This window comes from Lutjanus erythropterus, chromosome 18 (assembly GCF_056507025.1).
Source record: "Lutjanus erythropterus isolate fLutEry1 chromosome 18, fLutEry1.hap2, whole genome shotgun sequence".
In the NCBI taxonomy this organism is placed as follows: Eukaryota; Metazoa; Chordata; class Actinopteri; order Lutjaniformes; family Lutjanidae; genus Lutjanus; species Lutjanus erythropterus.
Genome location: NC_139334.1, coordinates 27,068,293 through 27,087,771, shown reverse-complemented (window position 1 = coordinate 27,087,771; position 19,479 = coordinate 27,068,293). Strand labels below are relative to the sequence as shown.

General features: G+C 40.0%; 1 protein-coding gene across 1 annotated transcript in view; it reads left to right on the top strand.

Annotated features, from left to right (window-relative positions):
- Positions 1-19,479, top strand: part of atrn (attractin) — a 199,021-nt gene that overhangs the window by 59,365 nt on the left and 120,177 nt on the right. The window contains exons 12-18 of the mRNA XM_084742147.1: positions 2,448-2,668; positions 5,747-5,868; positions 7,352-7,490; positions 8,604-8,785; positions 12,710-12,929; positions 14,051-14,236; positions 18,643-18,888. Of these exons, the coding sequence (XP_084598273.1) occupies positions 2,448-2,668; positions 5,747-5,868; positions 7,352-7,490; positions 8,604-8,785; positions 12,710-12,929; positions 14,051-14,236; positions 18,643-18,888 (1,316 nt within the window). The remainder of the gene's footprint in view (positions 1-2,447; positions 2,669-5,746; positions 5,869-7,351; positions 7,491-8,603; positions 8,786-12,709; positions 12,930-14,050; positions 14,237-18,642; positions 18,889-19,479) is intronic.

The following is a 19,479-nucleotide window of genomic DNA, read 5'->3' as shown; positions in this document are numbered from 1 at the left end:
GAGGAAATTGGTCTCAATTAAGAGAGTCTGCAAAAATGCACTTTGAGAACGACAAAAGCGGTGATGTGAGGAAAGCTGAGCTGCAGTCTTTTAGCTTGAATGTTTAGTTTTGAATTCATGAAAGAGTCAGACAAACAAGCAGTATTATACCCCAGATTTTAGCCTCCTTTCATTGGCCTCCAGTTGAATTTAGAATAGACTTTTAAGGTTTTTCTCTTTACCCTTAAAGCACTTCAAGGTCTGACTCCCACATAGACTTTTTTTTCCCTATATTTACCTAAACAACCTCAGAAACTGCTACAAAGGCAATCCCCTGGTCTAGACTTTAAACTGAAGGAGAGAGAAGGATGCTTTTGCTGTCAGGGCCCCAAAAACATGGAGCAATCTTCCTTTTAATTTCAACTTGCCTCCTCAGTGACTTTTTTTACATCTCTACTTAAAAACTCCTCATTATAAACCTGTATTTTTGCATTAAGTGGTCTTTCTGGTCCGCATTTTTATCGTCTTCTTTGGATTGTTCCAGTCATAATAATTTTTATTTTTGTGATGCATTATTATTTCTATTAGTTATTTGATTGTTTTGTCTGTTTTCCTTTGCAGATAATTACTATAATCATCATTACTATTCATTCTTTACGCCTTTCATATTACTCATCACAGGAAAACCTTATTATAGAAATGCACCACATTCAGTCATCCATTCGTCGTATTTAGGCTCTTGTTAAGCCCTTTGCATGCCTTAACGCATCAGTTCAGATCTCACCATCAATACTTTTCAGTTGAACAACTTTCTCCTGAAGAAATAAGTGGGACCAAGTGATTGTTTTACAACTCACAACTAAGTCTCTCAAGTCCCAAGTCAAGACTAACTCCTACACTTTGAGTTTCAAACCCAAAATATAATGCGCTCTTAAAGTAAGAAATGTATGTCTCAACTTACTTACTACTTACTTAACTCTGTTAGTGTTTTGTTTGCTCCTGCAGTTTTTGTATGTGAAAAAAAAAATCTTTAATATAATTTTTTCCAACTGGTGCTTAGTCATGTAACTTTAGTTCTTCATGTTTCTGTCCTGCATCCTGATTGGATGCTGTTGGATTGGTTTAAACAAACAGGATCTGTTGAATTAAGTGCTGACTCGCTGAGAATGAACAGTATTAACTTTGGTTGATTCAGGAAATCGGAGATGGCACGCTTTAGGGTCAGTTTCTGTGTCTGAGTCATGTGACAAAAGCCTGGCAGTTCCTGAGTCTGTGCCAGTGGTTACCAAGTGTTTTCTGGCACGCCACACCTCAGAAGGCGAAAAAAAAAGGTCACGGTCTAATGCATATTAAGCCAGCAGTTAAAAACTGGCAGAAAAAACAAGGCACAAACATTAAATTTGTACTGTATCTGCTTTCATCCCTCCACACGATGTTCACAACACTTCCACCACTTTGGCCCATGTCCACTTAGGAGATAGGAAGTGTATATGAAGCTTTTTCATCGTTTGGGGGAAGGTATGAAGTATATTCAAGTCAAGAAGTCATGAATTCTTGGTGTTAAAGTCCAAGTCATGTGACTCAAGCCCACACCTCTGATACATGGAAACTGTTGATAAAATAAAAATGTTTATTCAGGGTAATGATGAGGACCTTTTTTCTGAAAAGACCATTTTTAATGTAGAGTTATTTTTAATAAACCAAGCACCACAAAATGATTTCAGTTCACTCTGTTGTGTTAAGGTGTACCCACACATTTAAAGACAGATATTTCAAAACTTTGACCATTTAAAGGGGAGTGAGAAATGTGTTTTTTTTCCTATAATTTGGGTTAACTGACCCTTTTTAATACATCCTTTCGCTGCCACGCTTGTCCTTTGCTTCCCCGTAGTGACACAGATCTTTTATGTGGTCTTGTATTCTCCTCCTGATCCGTGTGCTCAGCAGGACGTCCAGAGCGAACAGTTTGAAGTGTGCCCTCTATGATCCGAGGGGACTTATGATCAGACTGGTGCAAATTACCCATCCACCCTGCCCAGCCACCGCCAGCACACACACACACACACACACACACACACACACACACACACACACACACACACACACACACAGACACAGACTTGTGCTCACACACTAATCCCAGCAGCTGAACGCAGGCCAGTGGAGAAACATGTTCAGAAATGCCCTAGACCCTGCATCCAAACACACACACACTCACAGCAGGGGGGTTCTGTCAGGTCCATCCACACAGGAAGAGAGCGCTTGTTGGGGATTTAGCAGACTTTTGAGGGGGCTTGAAGCCCAGAGAAGAGGAAGAGCACTCGGACTAAGCTTCCCTGGCTCTCGCTGTGCAGAAAAGGTTGAGACTGGGGAGGATTTTGGGCTCATTTTACTTCCCAAATCCCTCCCTTGTTCTCACCACCTTCCCCTGTGGCCCCCTGACGTCTTCTTCTTCTGTTGTGTTACAGCATGATGTACGTATTCGGCGGCTTCAACAGCCTGCTGCTCAGCGACGTCCTCATGTACACCTCGCCCAGCTGCTCGGCCTTCTCCAGCTCGGCGTCCTGCAACCAGGCTTGGCCGGGGATCCAGTGCGTCTGGAACAGCACCCAGGAGACCTGCCTGCCCTGGGAGAGCAACGCTATCGTAACTGAACAGCAGCTGCCCGCCTCCTGTAACACACGATCATGTAGGTGACACTGCCGCCGCTTTGAAATCCTGCACTGGCGCGCGTCTGCCACGTGAAACTAATCTGAGATGATTTTAGATTCTTGCTTTCTTCTCATGAGTGTCTGCAGAACTCATCTGCATTCACGACACTGATGTCTGATGGGCATGCATAGGCTGGCAGAAACAGCTTGTTTGTCAAGGACTACCAAGTGTTGCAAATCAGAGTGTGAAAATGGCCAAAAAAAAGTGTCACCAGGGTGTGTGAGAGTGAGGTTGCATCTATAGAAACTGTCCAGATGCAGCCATGTCTGGATGTGTCATTATGTGGTGAAACTGAATCGGCTGATTAGTTGATCAACAGAAAATGATTTTTGTGCCCCGGAGGCATTATGTTTTTGAGTTGTCAGCCCGTCTGGCCCTCCAATTCAGAACTCTTTGCAAAAATTTCTTCAAACTTGTACAAACATCCACTCAAAGATTAGCGGATTAGATTTTGGTGGTCAGAGGCCACCGTGACCTCATGTCAGTCCCTTTCTTCTGAACGTGGCACCTCAGGAACACCTGGAGGGGATTTCATTATGTTCAGGGTTCTTACGAGTACTGCAGATCCCTTAAAAACACTTGAATTTTAATGTAGTATTTTCAAGGTTCGAAAATTGCTCTGATTTTAGATAACGTTCTTGAAATTGCAGTTGCGTTACATCATAACAAATCCCTCTCTGAACAGTTTGTTTCTTGGGCAAAGAAATAAAATAAGTTGGAGAAAGCAGAATTGCGTTTGCCTTCCGCACAAAAATGAAAACGGCCCTGCTCGAGCCTTGCTTGGCTCTCTGCATGTGGCTGCACTTAGTGCGATCTCTGTCTTTTTTTCATGTGTGCCCTCTGATGGGACAGTGAGTGGGAGGCTAACAAAAGACAACATGTGGGACACTGCTGTTTCAATAAGTGTTGGCTTCAAAGCAAAAAATGGGGTAAAAAGAAGAAAGACTTTATTGAAATTGAAGTCAGTCGTATCAGGATTTGTTTTTGTGATTATTTATATTTGCTCAGCCAGGTTATATGGGAAACCAAGTCTACTTTCAGAAAGGCAACACACTTTGAAACATGAAAATTTGTCGTGTTTTCCTTTAATTTATCAGTTTTCTGTAGAATGCCATCAGGAAACATAATTTTGGTTGTTTATAGCAAAGGAACATCTGATTTTATGGGATGAAGAAGTGAAATAATCAGTTTAAGTATAAATATGTAATTTATCGCAGCTGCAAGGTGCTGGAAAAGCTTGAAAAAATTTAGAAAAGGTGTAGGAACCCTGATTACATCTGGCACAGATGTTTAGCCTGGAAACCGGACAAATCTGCCAAGCTCGTGTTTTCATTTGCTCTGGCACATTTGTGAATCAGTCGGGAGATGTTAGGCTAATAAATGTCCACTTAAGTTCAAGAATTAACTGACAAATTTCCTTTGCTTGCTGATGTCAATGATTAATCAGTTCATAATGATGATAATAGCTGCACCATTTGCATGATTACCTGGGTGTGTGTGTGTGTGTGCGTGTGCGTGTGCGTGTGTGTGTGTGTGTGTGTGTGTGTGTGTGTTCCTTACGCTTTGATGTGTCCTATAAACACATTTAACTAGATTTTAACACGTTAGTATTTTTTCTTTAAAATGACAGGGTGTCCCAGTTCTCAGGTTGGTTGTGTGTGTGTGTGTGTGTGTGTGTGTGTGTGTGTGTGTGTGTGTGTGTGTGTGTGTGTGTGTGTGTGTGTGTGTGTGTGATAGGCAGGACGAGGTAATCATCAGGGACAGTTCAGCCAGGTCTCTCCGCTTCCCACTGAGATTTCTCTTCTGTTTGCCGTTTGCCACTTGTCACAAAAAATCCTCCGTTTCCCCTCCACGGCCGGTCTCATTTTCCGGTGTCGGCATCTACAGAAGCAACGGCAGATGGAAACTGCGCCCCGGAATATCTTTCAGGCACATTTTAATACCAGGGAGGCCTTCCTCCTCCGCTGCTGTCTGGCAGTCACCCTGCCCCAGTTTCCCCCGAAGAAACCTCCTGTCCAGGAAGCACTGACTGATCTGTGGTTCACGGCAGAATCAGAATTACGTAAACTGCCGTATAAGAAATGAACAAGATCCAAACAAATTCCCTCTGTTTTCAGTTTAGGCCTGTAGGTCAAATTTTCAATACAAAAGTTGAAATAGTAGATTAACATGAAAGGGATGGTTCGGATTATTTGATGTGGAGTTTGTATGAGGTACTTACAGTATCAATAATCAGTTTATTACCTACCTAGGAAAGCAGAGAGGGGGGCCTGCACAGAAGCTAAGCAATTCATATTATATATATGTATATTTATAATATTTTTACCACTTTACTTTGCCATTAGACAGCCTTTTCTGATGGGAAACTGCTGTTAGAAAGTCAAATATAACTATTTTCAAACCAGCCAAACTCCACAGGTGAAATCACTCATTTTACCTCGCAGGACACAGGAGTTTCTTGTCTATTGTTGCCTCGATCCATTAGTTTGTTTTTGCTGCTGTGTGACTTTTGTAAATCTGAACTAACCATTTTAAACACCAAAGTCACACAATAACACGAACAAACTGATCAGTTGAGACAGTGGCAGACAGAGTCTAGAGTTTGCTTGGTTTGAGGAGGGCGATGTTTGCTGTCAGTTTCCTGTCAGAAAATGCAGTTTGATGGCAAAGAAAAAGGAACAAAATGTCCAAAGTATAGCATACAGATGGACTGATGTTGCCCACTTCAAATAATCTGAACTCTTCTTTAAACTGTGAAGTTAAGCACTTTTATCTTTAATACTGTAATTAATTTTTGCAATTAAAACATATGTACTTCTACTTCAGTAACTTTTTCAGTGTATGATTTTAACTTGTAACAGAGTATTTTTTATTTATGGTACAGGTACTTTTAGTAAGTAATAACAAAAAGAGACAAAAGTAGGCTATGTAGGTTAAAACATTTCCTTCCCACCAGTTATTTTCTAACATCCTTTTCTGTCTGTATTGTCGTACAATTGTAAACTGTATTTAGAACAAAACTATTTACATGCCGTGTGTCTTACAAATCTTGCAGATGCTGATAACGAGAGGTGTGACCAGTACACAGACTGCTACAGCTGCACCGCTAACACCAACGGCTGCCAGTGGTGTTCAGGCCAGTGTGTGTCGATGGGAAGCAACTGCACCTCCACCACGGTAAGAAAACCGACCCAGCTCACGACGCGAACCCTCCTGAGAGGATAAAGGAAGATCACAGCTACCTGTATGTCCATAACTACCAGTCTAAACTCACCAAGCTTCCCTTTTTCTTAAGATGGATCTTTTTTAAGTGCCCCTGGGCTCAACAATAAGGCTTGCCTGCAATAAAAAGTTTAAATTAATGATGGATAGTTTATGGTTAAAGTAATTGTCGGTGCTGTTTTCAGCCTCTTGGAGTTGGAGATTTTCTGCTTTTTTTATTATCACATTTAACTGAATATCAAGACATTTAAAGACATCACCTTGAACTTGTTTTTCATTCATTTCCTGACATTTTATAGATACTGCAGCCCTAGATTAAACATAACGTTTAACCTTAGTCTTTGTCATTATTTGATAATCACTAATAAATAAAACATTTTGTACAGGGGCAAATAGAAATTGACTGAGAAAGTTGATTTCCTGAAAAAAGAATTAATGTTGAACCTTGTGGCTAGAATACTTTTTGTTACTGACCCCGTCCACCGCAGTTCATTGCTTAGCTTCTGTGCCGGTGTCCCTCTCTTCTTCTTCTGACAGGGGGTGTCGACAGACAACTACTGTAGGTAATACACCGACTATGGATAAATATTTCATACAACCCTATGTCTAATGATACAAACTCTCCCTTTAAGATACGTGTATCTTCATTGCACTTTCAGATTTTTTGAAAACCCATACATGATTTTGTTGCACATGGAAAACGGTAAAAGATGTTCTCTGACAAAACATACCAGTGTATGATGTTTTCTCTCCATCCAAGCTTTATTATGATACATGCATAGTAGCTCTTTGAAGCACAGAATGATAGATGCTCGGACATTATCGGTTCTTGTAGGCAATTCCACTGCAACTTTGGCAGATCTTTACTATTATGAATATAATACACAGATATTGTTGTAATTTCCTCCAAGACTCATTGCACCTTATCAGTTGGGACGTGTCAAATTTGACTCATGATGAGATGAAACACGTTTGTGTTTCTAACACACATCTGATTTGTCAATCTGTGATTAAATCACTGCTTATATAGATGCAATATGACACCCAGAGACTCCTTCAGCACTCTTATCTGCACTTGTCTCTAAAACATTTGATTAATAAGGGTCAGCCAGTCTGACTGCAATTATTTAGTAATCTAATACATGTGATAACCTGGCTCTCTCTACTCAAATAGCTGCATTGTCAGTAAGAAAAAAAAAAATCTTTTCATTTTGGACATAATAAGATTCTTTCTCATTATGTCCACAAACACTTGAATCTCTTTCATTGAAAATCTCATGAGTCCAAGTAGAGCTGCCTCCTCTTCATAAAAATAATAATGAAATGAAGTAACATTTCAGTCTGTGCCGGGTGTCATTTATGCAGCATGAAATGTAATAATTGGGTACTTTGAGTCCCTCACAGTTGACGCCTCTTATTTTCTGCTTTCTCTTCCCAGGGGGCCATAGGGGAATATGAAGTCTGCCCCAAGGACAACCCGTCTTATGTGTGCAATAAGAAAACCAGCTGCAAGAGCTGCGCTGTGGATCAGAACTGTCAGTGGGAACCTCGCAACCAGGAGTGCATCTCACTGCCAGGTAACTGTGGTTGTTAGGAAATGGAAATAAAACCCTTTGATTCATTTCAAAGTTAGTCATAACACACTCTTAAATGCCCAGATATACATCAGCTACATACAGAGGCAGAGAGATAGATTGATCATCTATCTGATCAGTTATGAAAACAATTTAAAGATCAAAAACTCATCTCTGAGATGTAGGAATGCATGGACAGTAAAAGAAGAGATATTATAATTTAGCCAAATATTGGATCTGCTTACTGGTATACAAATGCTGTTTAAATAATTTGCATATAGTAGTCATGTAATCCAGTGTTGCAGTGTTCATGTTGGGTATTTTTATACATGACAACATGTGGAAAACAATTTAAAACCAAAGCAATGCCTTTTTCGTCTTCTTCAACTTCACTCCAATGATGCTTTGTCTCGTGGAAACCCGTCTGCTTCTGGCCAGCTAACTCAAGCTGCTGCTGCATGCACGTTTAAACAAGAAGACAGTATTTATTTTATTATTATTTTTTAAAGTCTTGAACATGTCTGTTTAGTTTGAGTTATCATAACAGCTGTTATGTTCTGCTGACCTGCCAAAAAAAGAAAAAATCATGAAGGAATAAAGAAAGGTAGAGAAGTTTCTGTCAATGAAAAGTATCCTTGAAGTTTGCCAAACCGCTAAAAACAAGCCAAAACTACAGTAAACTTTATTTTATATACAGCACTGTATTATACTGTATTTGAATTATACACAGTACAGTATTTCAAAAGTGGTTGAAACAGCTATACTGTAGTTAGAAATAAAATCAGTGAAATTCAGTAAATAGCAAAGCTGCATTTCATTACTTTATAATCATGTAATAAATATACTGATGTCAATTAGGTGGTAGTCTGTATGAGAAATACGGAAAATTAAATAGTAGAGGTATTACTAGAGGTATATAGACCTCTGAAATATATTTGAATTGTGTGTTAAAGGTTGACCTGCTCACTCGTCACAACTTTGTCAAGTATCGACAAGTGCATAGTTAATGAAGGCAGATAACCAAAAAAGATTGATCCTAGTTTGCCTTATTGACATACTGCCACCCTGTAGCATCTACAGCACCAACTCCTCATCTGTTCCCTCCATTCTCTCCAGAAAACGTCTGCGGTGAAAGCTGGCACCTGGTGGGCAACTCCTGCCTGAAGTTCATTACGGCAAAGGACTCGTACGACAACGCCAAGCTGGCCTGCAGGAGCCACAACGCTGTCCTGGCCTCGCTGACCACGCAGAAGAAGGTGGACTTTGTCCTGAAGGAGCTGCAGATTATGAGCGTGGTGGTAAGGAGGAGGAGGAGGAGGAGGAGGGGGAGGAGGGGGAGGAGGGGGATGGGGATGGGGATGGGTGTGGGCGCGGGTGCGGGGCATTCCTGGGTATTAATTATCAGATTAGAGAAAGTTTAATATTCTCCTCGGGGAAATCGGATCGTCATACCAGCAGCAAATAAGAGCGGTGAAGATAAACTAGATAATTATGGTAAGAAGATCAAATCAACATCAGTAGTGAAAAATTATAACCATATACTGTTTGTGAAGCCTCTTATTTGACAGATCTTTATGTTGTGGGTGCAAAAAAACAGGAAAATGAAGGAAAATAGAATCCAGCAACACACTAATTCAAGAAAGGAAACTACAAAAAAGTGCACATTTCACACATTTTCTCTGATTTATGATCAAAAACTTGACCGTTGTCCACCTTTTTAGTTTCTTTGCCCTCTTTTGTAGTCTTTTTTTTATCTGCAGGTGAGCTCTGCTTGGATTCTTTTTGTCTGTAATTTTTGGACCAGTGAGCGTGAAACAAATCTTCCATTAACAGATTCTTTCCTCAGAGCTCAGACATCTCTTACTCGCTCCATTAGAGCAAATAGGCAGAAATCTATCCCAGCAATCGACTAACCATCGCAGGCTGCCGTTTATATCATCAGATGCAGGTCACATATCTACAGAAAGATGTGCGAAAGATGAGGATGTGTACAGTGTTGGCTTTAATCTTTGCATCAAATCTACACATGCACATAACACGCGCAGTAAATGCATCATCTGCACATCTTGCCTGGTTCTGAGAGGAGCAGCGTACATGATGATTTACTGAATAAGTCTGAATGTGCCTGGCTTCGAAGCGTTTGGCCCTGTAGCTTTGATCTCGCACCCTTTAGTCGCAGCTGCTTGTCATGTTGACAATCAGCAAATTCAGAATAAGCTTATACATATATTCACTGTACACTGAGTTGAGTGTATGTATTGGCTCGAGTTGTAAGAGATGTCATTTAAAACCACTCAGTGGAGTCTTAGCTTGCCTAAAATTCACAGCTACAACATTTTGTGCAACTGGGCAGAAGATACCCTAAAAACCTTAACCTTAGTTTTACCAGCTGGGGCTCCTGCAGACCGCAGATGTATACTTTCTGTCATATCTCACAGCTCTGATGGTTGTTTCTTTGTTTATTCCTGGACTCCCCAGGGACCCCAGCGGCGATCCTTGGATGTTAAATATGTTGTTAGGACGATGTTTGATGTTGTTTTTGATTTTGTTAAGTTGGAGAGCCGATTGAATTTAATGACTCAGAATTACTAATAAATGTTTTACAGCAGAAACAAGAAATAGAACAACTGAAAATTAATCGGAAACTATTTTAATCATCAATTATTCGTTATTTTTCAAGCAAATATGCCAACCGTGCCAATCAACTGTAAGTCAGACAAAAAAAAAACATTTGAGACAACGAGACACACCAGATGGTTTGTTGCACAGATCTGTCTGAGGAGTCGTCCTTGGAAACTGTTTGGAAAGGGGCGGGCACTTTAAAAAAAAAATACTTTGCAGGTAATTGACAGAATAGAGATCTTTGTGTCTCAGGTGCTATTTTTATTGTTCTTGGACAACGGGACATCCTTAATTTCGAGCGCTGGTGGGAACTGTTCTCTTTCTGCCAAAACCATGGAGTCATCATGCAGGCAGAGCTCAGTGGTGCTAACGTTACATCTCAGCCACGGAGGACGCCAATTATGTTTACGCCCTGCACCGCACAATGAGTAGTTGCATGCATCCTTCTGCGTTGTAGCTTGGTATAAAGATGATAGTTCCTACATAAAGATGCTCACAACAAGGTTTTTGGATTATCTTTAGTAACCAGGTCATGATTTCTGAAAAGAGACACTGCTGTTGAGTTTTTAAATGCATTTTTGGCACGTTGGTCACCGCAGGCCGATTGCCATCTAGTTCTATTATATTCAAGAGAAGGCTGGTATGTACATAAGTCTGAAATTCACACCAAAACAATCTAGATAGAAATAGCAGTACAGATAAGAGAAAAAAAATATGTATTTTTGAATTTGAACTAATTTTGAACTCTCCCTTTGATTGCAGCCTCAAAATGTTGCCACTAAATGTTCTCAAATGCCTCCACGAAAAGAACAAATTTCCTCTGATAAAATATGTTTCACACTATCACATCTCCAGAATTAATCAGCTCTGTTGAAATAAGTCTCAATTTTTCAAGCTGATGAGGAAAAATGTTTTTTTTTAATTTTGGGAGCCACGTTATTGGCCTAATCACAGCTAAATCTGTCTAAATATTTCAGTATGCGTCTACACTTGAGTGCACTGAAGAGTGTTGCATAATCCCCGATGTGTCAAAAGCACTGCGAGAGAGTGCAGCTCCAACGACCCGGTCTGCACTTAAATGAAACACGGTGTCAGCTGCAGTCCTGACTTTGTGCCTGCTGGGTGATCTACACAGAAACTAACACCACCATCCCTCACTGAAGCCACCCATGTAAAAATGTAAGGCATGATTCTACTACGTGCCGCTAAAAAAGTCAAAAACGTGGCGATTTCTATCCGTGCTAATAAAATAGTTTGGATTTCCCCTGGCGGTCTAAATTCAATTCTGTTGTTCAGTTTGGTCTTAAAGGTAAAGAAGATGTAAAAGAGAATAACTTGGGTGTTCAAAGTGTCCAGTTCAACAATAAAGTGCGGTGCAGGTGCAGAGGCTCTGAAACACGCTTCACAAGTCTTCCTGTCATGTTATATCGACACTGTTTGTGCTGTTTAGCAGTTCCAACCATTCCCAGACAGAATCAATCAATCCAAGAAATGCAATTAAATCCCGATGGAACAGTAATTCGACCCACGTCTGCGAGAGATCGAGCTCTCTTTGTTTACTACTACTGCAACAGCATAGCCATTGATTAGAGATGGGATGGATAACAGAGCCTCCCAAGTCAAATGAAGTAAAGCTGCTTTTTATTGCCGCTCAGTCAGTCCAGGGGAATTTATTACAGCACTGATGAAATATTGCTCTTTTTTTCTGTTGCTTACATCCAGGGCAAAGTTGTGATTTCTGACCAGAAAAAAAAGATATCAAAATCTGTATTTGACATTGACACATTAGTCCTCTGCACAAGTGGAAATGTTGAGGAAATAATGTTGACACACCATTTTTATATTAAATGGTGTTTCAACTTTATTGGCGACATTTTAACTTTGTTCTCTAAAGCTGGTTGGATTTATTTCATCTTCTCCCTGGGAATAATATAGAAAGTTGGACTATTGTAAAGTTTCAATTTGACTTTATTCTCAAAATGCAAATAATAATAATAATAAAAATCTATGTTGGTACAGACGAAATGCTGCTTTTTTATTGCTTACAATAAGGGCAAAGGTGTGATTTCTGACAAAAGAGTCAGATATCAAAATCTATTTTTGACATTTAAGAGTATTTCAGGTCAGGCATGAGGGTAAAAAATGAGAGGAGGATCATTTTTTTTATTTTGCATTTCGTGAATAAAGCTGAAATATTGAAGATCAAGCTGAAATACCTTTTTTACATTGTTCTCAAACTGATATTTCAACTTTATTCTCAAAATCTGAATTGTTTGATCTTATATCTTGGACTAAAGTAGAAAGATTGACTGAGCTCTATTTTGACTTTATTCTCGAAATGCAAAAAAAAGAAATTAATATTTCTCCTCATTTTTCCCTCTTATGCCCTAATAATCTTCTGCAGTCCTCAGCTAGAAAGTAACTTGAACTTAAGTTGTAGTTCAACCTTTAAAGGGAAAAGATGATCCTTTTTTTAATGATCAGAGATGAGATGGTTTAGAGGTTGAATTTATAGAAAAATGTAAAAAGGAAAAGCTTGAACACGGTTGATAGCTCAATGAATGTTGAAGTGAACATTGTGTAAAATCCTTGTTTTGCAGTACAAGGCCACAGTGACGCCCTGGGTGGGGCTCAGGAAAATCAACGTGTCGTACTGGTGCTGGGAGGACATGTCACCATTCACCAACACCACCCTGCAGTGGCTGCCCGGCGAGCCGAGTGACGCCGGCTTTTGTGGCTACCTGGCTGAGCCGGCGTCCAGCGGGCTGAAAGCGCAAACCTGCATCAACCCGGTGAACGGCAGCCTGTGCGAACGGCCAGGTGGGTTCACAATAATCACCGAATCAAAACCAAAAGGGGGAAATTGAGTATTATCCCGTCGGACAGTATGTTCAATAAATTCTCAGCATAAATAGCAGTTATGAAACGAGCTATCAGACCAATCAGATCTGTCTGATCAGGTCATTATCAGATGGATATTGTGCACTCAGATTATTGCATTAGTTAACTGATAGTTAATCAAACTTAGTTGAAGGTAGAATTTGTCCGAGCTGTTTGTGCTGTTTGGACCCTTATTAGACTTCATTATAGGGTAATCAGGGACCCACAATTCCGGTCTAATAAAAGGTCTAATATTGTCTAATGAAGAACATATTATTTCATGTTTTTGTCTAATTTGGTACAAAGTACAGCTTGTTATGTCTTATTAGTGTTGTGTAAAATAAAGTGACCCAATTTTGAAGTAAATCATTACTAGTTTACAAGGGACCATTTCAGTTCTTGTACACACTTATAACCTCTATGTTTATTTATTGAAAAAGGTCAAAGCCTTTATGAAGACACATGAATCATGAGATGATATGACACTTTAATACAGTGATTGACGATAGTTTACAGGGACATCAAGTTTGAAAGACATGCACATATCCCAGTCAGGGTAAGTGTAGAGTAAAGCCATCCAACTTCATGTAAGTGCATTACTGAATTGCTGGAGTCCTCTTTTATCTGCATCATGTAACTGCTACCGGCTGCTTTTAAAGTTTGTTGCACGGCCATAAGCAGTGGATGATTTTCTGCGCATGTTTTAACACATTTTGTAAAATAGCAGAAGTATACCAGAGGGCAAACAGAGGCCTCAGTCGATTTGTAAACGTACTTGAGGTTCATTATACAACTTTATGTACGGTACCTCAACACTTCAGCTGGATGGCATCAGAATTCTGAGTGTCTGAACTCTACCAGAAGGTTTTTGAAGATCGACTTTTGCGACCTTTTTTCTTGCCTCGGTTATTTTGTACCTTGTTTTTCATAGTCCAGTTGAGTTCAGCAAGGCGAACACAACCAGAGGAGGTTTGACCCCCTCTGACACATCCATACTGAATATATATATGTCTTCATACACTTAAAGGGCTTAAGCTTAACTTGTTGAAAATGTTCCTCAGCCAACCACAGCGCCAAGCAGTGCCGGACACCCTGTGCCATGAGAACCACCTGCAGCGAGTGCACCAGCAGCAGCTCAGAGTGTATGTGGTGCAGCAACATGAAGCAGTGCGTCGACTCCAACGCCTACGTGGCCTCCTTCCCCTTCGGACAGTGTATGGAGTGGTACACCATGAACACTTGCCCACGTAAGACATCTCATGCTTCTCGCTTTTCTGCCCCAGGTTCGATATGACAATTACTGTGATTGCTGTCTTATTTTACACAACATAAAAATATTGTGCCCAAAAAATCATTTCCTGTTATTACATCATTGAATGTGATACAAAAAAAGTAATTTATTGCATTCGGCCTCTTTCATAACAGTGTGCAGCATGTAGACTGAAATTAAAAGCCCCTGAAACATTTATTACAATACAGAACTGAAGTCAAAGGAAATGATTTAAAAACCCTGTGGCTAGACATTTAATTGAGAGTGGACATTGTCCTTCTGCCAACACTGTTTATGGCTTTAAGTGCTTCAGTGTTGGTAGTAGAGGTCTTAGGTGTTCTTGTATAAATTGTATAAAGAATTAGACAAACTGTTCTAACACTCCAAACGCAAAACTCTGCTGACCTGCTTATCTTTCAAAATGTCAACGCTTGAACTCCTCTCGATAAAGGGGTTCCAGGGAACTGCAATTTCCCAATAATTTTCTGTCTTGGGAAGAAATATACACTGTAATTTGGAAGTAATTTTAGTGAAAACAGAGACAGTCTTTGGTTGGTACACTCAGTAATTCATCAGTCAGTGAAACTTGTCTACTTGCAACTGGATCTTCAAATATTTTTAGATTAAGTTCCCAATAAAATATGAGCATTTACTTTGGGTGAAATGTCAAGTCAGATCATAACAGAAGTTAAATCAGGGCCTGACCTAGACTGTACTCTACCGTACTCTAGACCCAACAATTCCCATCAAAAGCAGCACTAAGGTGACAGTGGTGGGGAAAAACTCCCTTTTAACAGATAGAAACATCGAGCCAAAACAGACTTTGGTTGGGCAGCCATCTAATAATAATAATGCTAATAATAATAAGACCGTTAATGATAAGCAGCAGGTGTAGCAGTAGGTTGTAGCAGCAGGTGTTGAGCAGGAACATGGGGGTAGTAGGTGGCTTGCAATCTGGAGGGAGAAATACCTGCAGAAAGAGACAGAGAAAGCGATGCGAGAGCACAAAATGACAGGAGAGAGACGTTGTTGAGTTAATAACATGCATTACAGGGGTGACATATTGCAGCATCGCTCTGGTTTGCTCCACAAAAAGCCAGTGATAGTCAAGATAATCTTCACAAAGTAACAAGTGTAAATGCAGTCGGCACAGGTAAAAAGATAACGTTACGCTATAAATGAAGCTGTCACATCATCACTTAGCAACTAGTGTTGGACGTGATGACGCTGAATGCCTTTGTAGTCTCATTTAGCTACTTGTTAGGAACAGCCTTTTTTAAGATGCAAAAAAGCCTCATAATGCATGCATTTATGGCACGCAACAAAATTTTAAGATCTGTGCGCACAAGTTCGTGGTTCAGGGTTCATCTGAGCTGGGCCTAACTATATCATAAAGGAAGGCTTTACTAGTCCTTGTCTTAAATTTGTAGAGTGTCTGACTCCAGAACCCAAACCAGGAGCTGATTCCACAGGAGAGGAGTTTAAATCTGAAGGCTCTGGCTCTCCTTCAAGGCATTACAAGTCACCCTGCATACTGGGAGCAAAGTGTTCTAGTGGATTAATAGTGTACTATGAGCTTTTGAATGAAGCTTTTCTTTTAAGGACATTCCTGACTTCCCTATAATTAGAACTTCCTTGGGAATTAAGAGCTCTTCAACTCAGCACTGCCCTCCTCTTCTGTTTGGCTAACAAGTAAATCTCTTGGAATCTTTTTTGCAATCTATAGTGTATTTTTATCAGTTGACCTGACTCATTGATCTCATCATACTTCAGTGGAAAAACCTTTTTCGACAGTGTTTGCTTTTGCAGCCTTGGCATTGGCCTCTCTTGAGTCGAAACCCATTGATTATACATAAAATGTTTACCTTTAAATGTGCACAAATCTCTCCATGCTTTTCTTTTCTTTGCCAGTTACCCAGTTGTCCTTGTCCTATTTATTCCAAACAAATAGCTGTTGCTGCTGTAGAAAAACACTCTCAGTCTGATACATGAAAATGTTGCAGGATACTTTTTAAACCTCTGATTAAGTTGCAGCAGCCACACACATAACCACCACCCTCCCAGGCAGGATTCATGAGCTTCAATCTATGAAAGGAGAAAAGCGCAACCCGAAAATAAAAGCATAAATCTGAAGTCCGCTCACGTAACGCTCCAGTCGCAGTTAATGTTCTCAACCACTTCAGCATATGTAGCGATCTTCATCAGACTTAGAAAAGACCCTAAAAAGACAGCATTATAAATAAGCATGTTGCTCTCTGGAGCAGAGCATCTTTAAATGTTTGTTTTTTTTAACCTTCATTAAGCCGAGTGCATTAAACTGTGGCCCCTCCAGTAGATGAGATGGGGATTAATAATCTGGTTTAGTAGTTTGATAACTTGGTCTTCGGCTGGCGCTTTGTTTTTGGATGGCGCAGCAGAGAACAATTTTCATTTATTTAACCTGGCAGGTCAATTAAGTACAAATTGTTGCTTACAGGCATAGGCAGAGAAACCCCAGGAGGGAGTGAGAGTTAGGAATTAAAATATAGGCACATATCTATGGAGAGCAGGTGGAGAAAGCCAGGAATGAGGTAAATTAACTGTTGAGCCATGTGGGGCTGGTGTGAGCGTTATTAATGAAAACTTGTGCAAAGGCTGGACCTGACTTACTAACACCCAATAACAAACAGATTTCTACCCATTCATTTGATGGTGTTGTGTTCATGTTGCCGCCTATGTTTCATAGCATAGTAACTGATTAATTGAAACCTCGAAATACAAAAGGGAAACTTGCCCGCAGACCTAATGTGTGGCTCGTTTGTGTGTGATAAGATGGTTTCCTCTAAACCCCGTTTCTGTTCAATGACTCACTGTGTTAGGCTTTTATACAATCTAATAACTGGACATTAAAGTTAACTCTAAGAGGCAGCTATTAGTATTTGTGTTTGTTAAATGTTGAAGCTAATGTTAGCTAAATGGATGACTCACCTTGCTCTCATTTAATAGCCTCCGCCCACATCACAGGTGGGGTTTTACTTGTTACAGCTGCATCTTCTAATTCAGTATCTTTTTCAAATACCTGGCTGTCAAATCCCTCGCAGCTCTGCTGTCAGTTTGCCTTTTTTTGTTTTTCTCTGGCCATTTTAAAAGTTTACTGGAGGGGGTGAGGGCCTGGCTAGATGTTAAACTTTTTATCGGAAAGTAGCGTGACAGTCAGACTGTAGGGTAATTAAGTGAAATTGTGGTATAACCTGCTGCAATTTTCAAATCACAGGATGTGAACAGTTTGTTCAAGATTAAATGTATGTCAAATTTCCATTTTAAATTCAGTATTGTCGTTCTGTAGAGATGTCCTGGCCTACACACATTATTTTACAGACTTAAAAAACATATTTCACTCCATAATAATTTTGTTTTTCAATGAAATAAATTTTTTTTTTTGCATTTCTAGGGAGTGAGGGTAAAAATGTTTTTGACGTTATGCTAAGGAGAATTAGCAAGATAAAAAATAACGGGGTTTTATGTGATTCACAAATACTTTATATAGTTTTTGCAAATATTTGACAAATTATTACAGCAGATGAAATTATAAAAAGACAATAAAAAACAGTGGGTTACTGTGATTTCATGTTAGATGGTGACCTGACATGAAACTCTTTGGCCTAAATTAACCAGATTCACATATGAAAGTCAATAACACTCTTCTCTGTGCTTTAACTATGGAGCTAAAAGCTGCGAGGCTGTTAGCTTAGCTTTAGAATAAGAGAGAAAACAGTGAGCCAGCCTCCATCCACAGCTCACTAATTAACACAATATATGTTATGTATTTGTGTAATTTGTACATGAACAGAATTTTTTTTAAAAAGGACATTTCTGCACTACATTAGGTATGACCAAAAAATGTTTTCCAGTTTGTGAACAAATTAAACAAACAAGATACAACATGTTAATTAGAGCTTTGGAGGTGCTGGTGGGCATATTTTAAGATTTTGGAGGGAGCCAGGCAAGCTGTTTCCCTCTCTTTCCAATTTTTATGCTAAGCTAAGCTAATTGCCTCCTGGCTCCAGCTTCCTACTTAATGCACAGACATGAGAGGGGTATTGATCGTCTCATCTGACTTCTGAAAAGAAAAAGAATGAGCATATTTCCAAAATGTTGAAAATTCCTTTAATGTAGGAGGTTCTGTCATACTATTTTGTTCTGTACTGTTGAAGTCTGTTCCTACTGTTAATCTAACAGTCTGATTCTGGAAACACTGGCGGCTGTTTTTATGACACAGATGGAATTTAAAAAGACAAAATATTGGCTTGTAACAACAACAATAACATCAGACTTCACTCTAATAAATATCCTGCATTTTGCTGTTTGATAACTGCTGCTGTCTTGTGTGTTTTGCTGCTGCAGCGGAGAACTGCTCTGGGTACAGAACGTGTGGTCAGTGTCTGGACCAGCCGGGCTGCGGCTGGTGCACTGACCCCAGTAACACGGGCAAAGGTCAGTGCCTCGAGGGCTCGTATCGCGGGCCCTTCCAGACCTCGGTCCCGGCCCCGTCCACCCTCCCCGGCCTGCCCGCCATCCCACACCCAGCCCTCAATGCCAGCATGTGCCCTGGCGAGGCCAAATACAACTGGTCCTTCATCCACTGCCCAGGTAGGAAAGAATTACCTCCAGGTTTTGTCATATTAGTCATTTGAAAATACTAATTTCCATTTCAAAATACAGTTTCTGTACATTTATTTACACTTCAAGGGGGCTTTTATAAATTTTACGACACCTCTGATCAAGATCAAGATCAGATAATGAGAAGTACAGAGGTGAAAACAGTTGTACAGTTTTTCTTCATCTCTGTTACAAACGTCCACTTGGACTTGAGGATAAACTGATTTGTGGTCAAAGGTCAAGGTCGCTGTGACCTCACAAAACACGTTTTTTGGCCATAACTCAAGAATTCATACAACATTGTGACAAAATTTCACACAAATGTCTGACAGGATAAAATGATGAGGTGATGACATTTTATCTCCAAAAGGTCAAAGGTCATTGTGACATCATAATGTTTTGCAAAAGCTCTTTTCTGGCTCTTATTCGACGCCATAACTCGACAGAAGAGGGGATTGTGACTGTACTTGATATTTCGTGGGATACTGAATCGGTGACACCAATCTGGGGCAGCCACCTTGAAACTGTGGTGATTTTATAGGTTGTCTGTGCTGCTGGGTTGAAGAAACGTCCGTGTCTTTG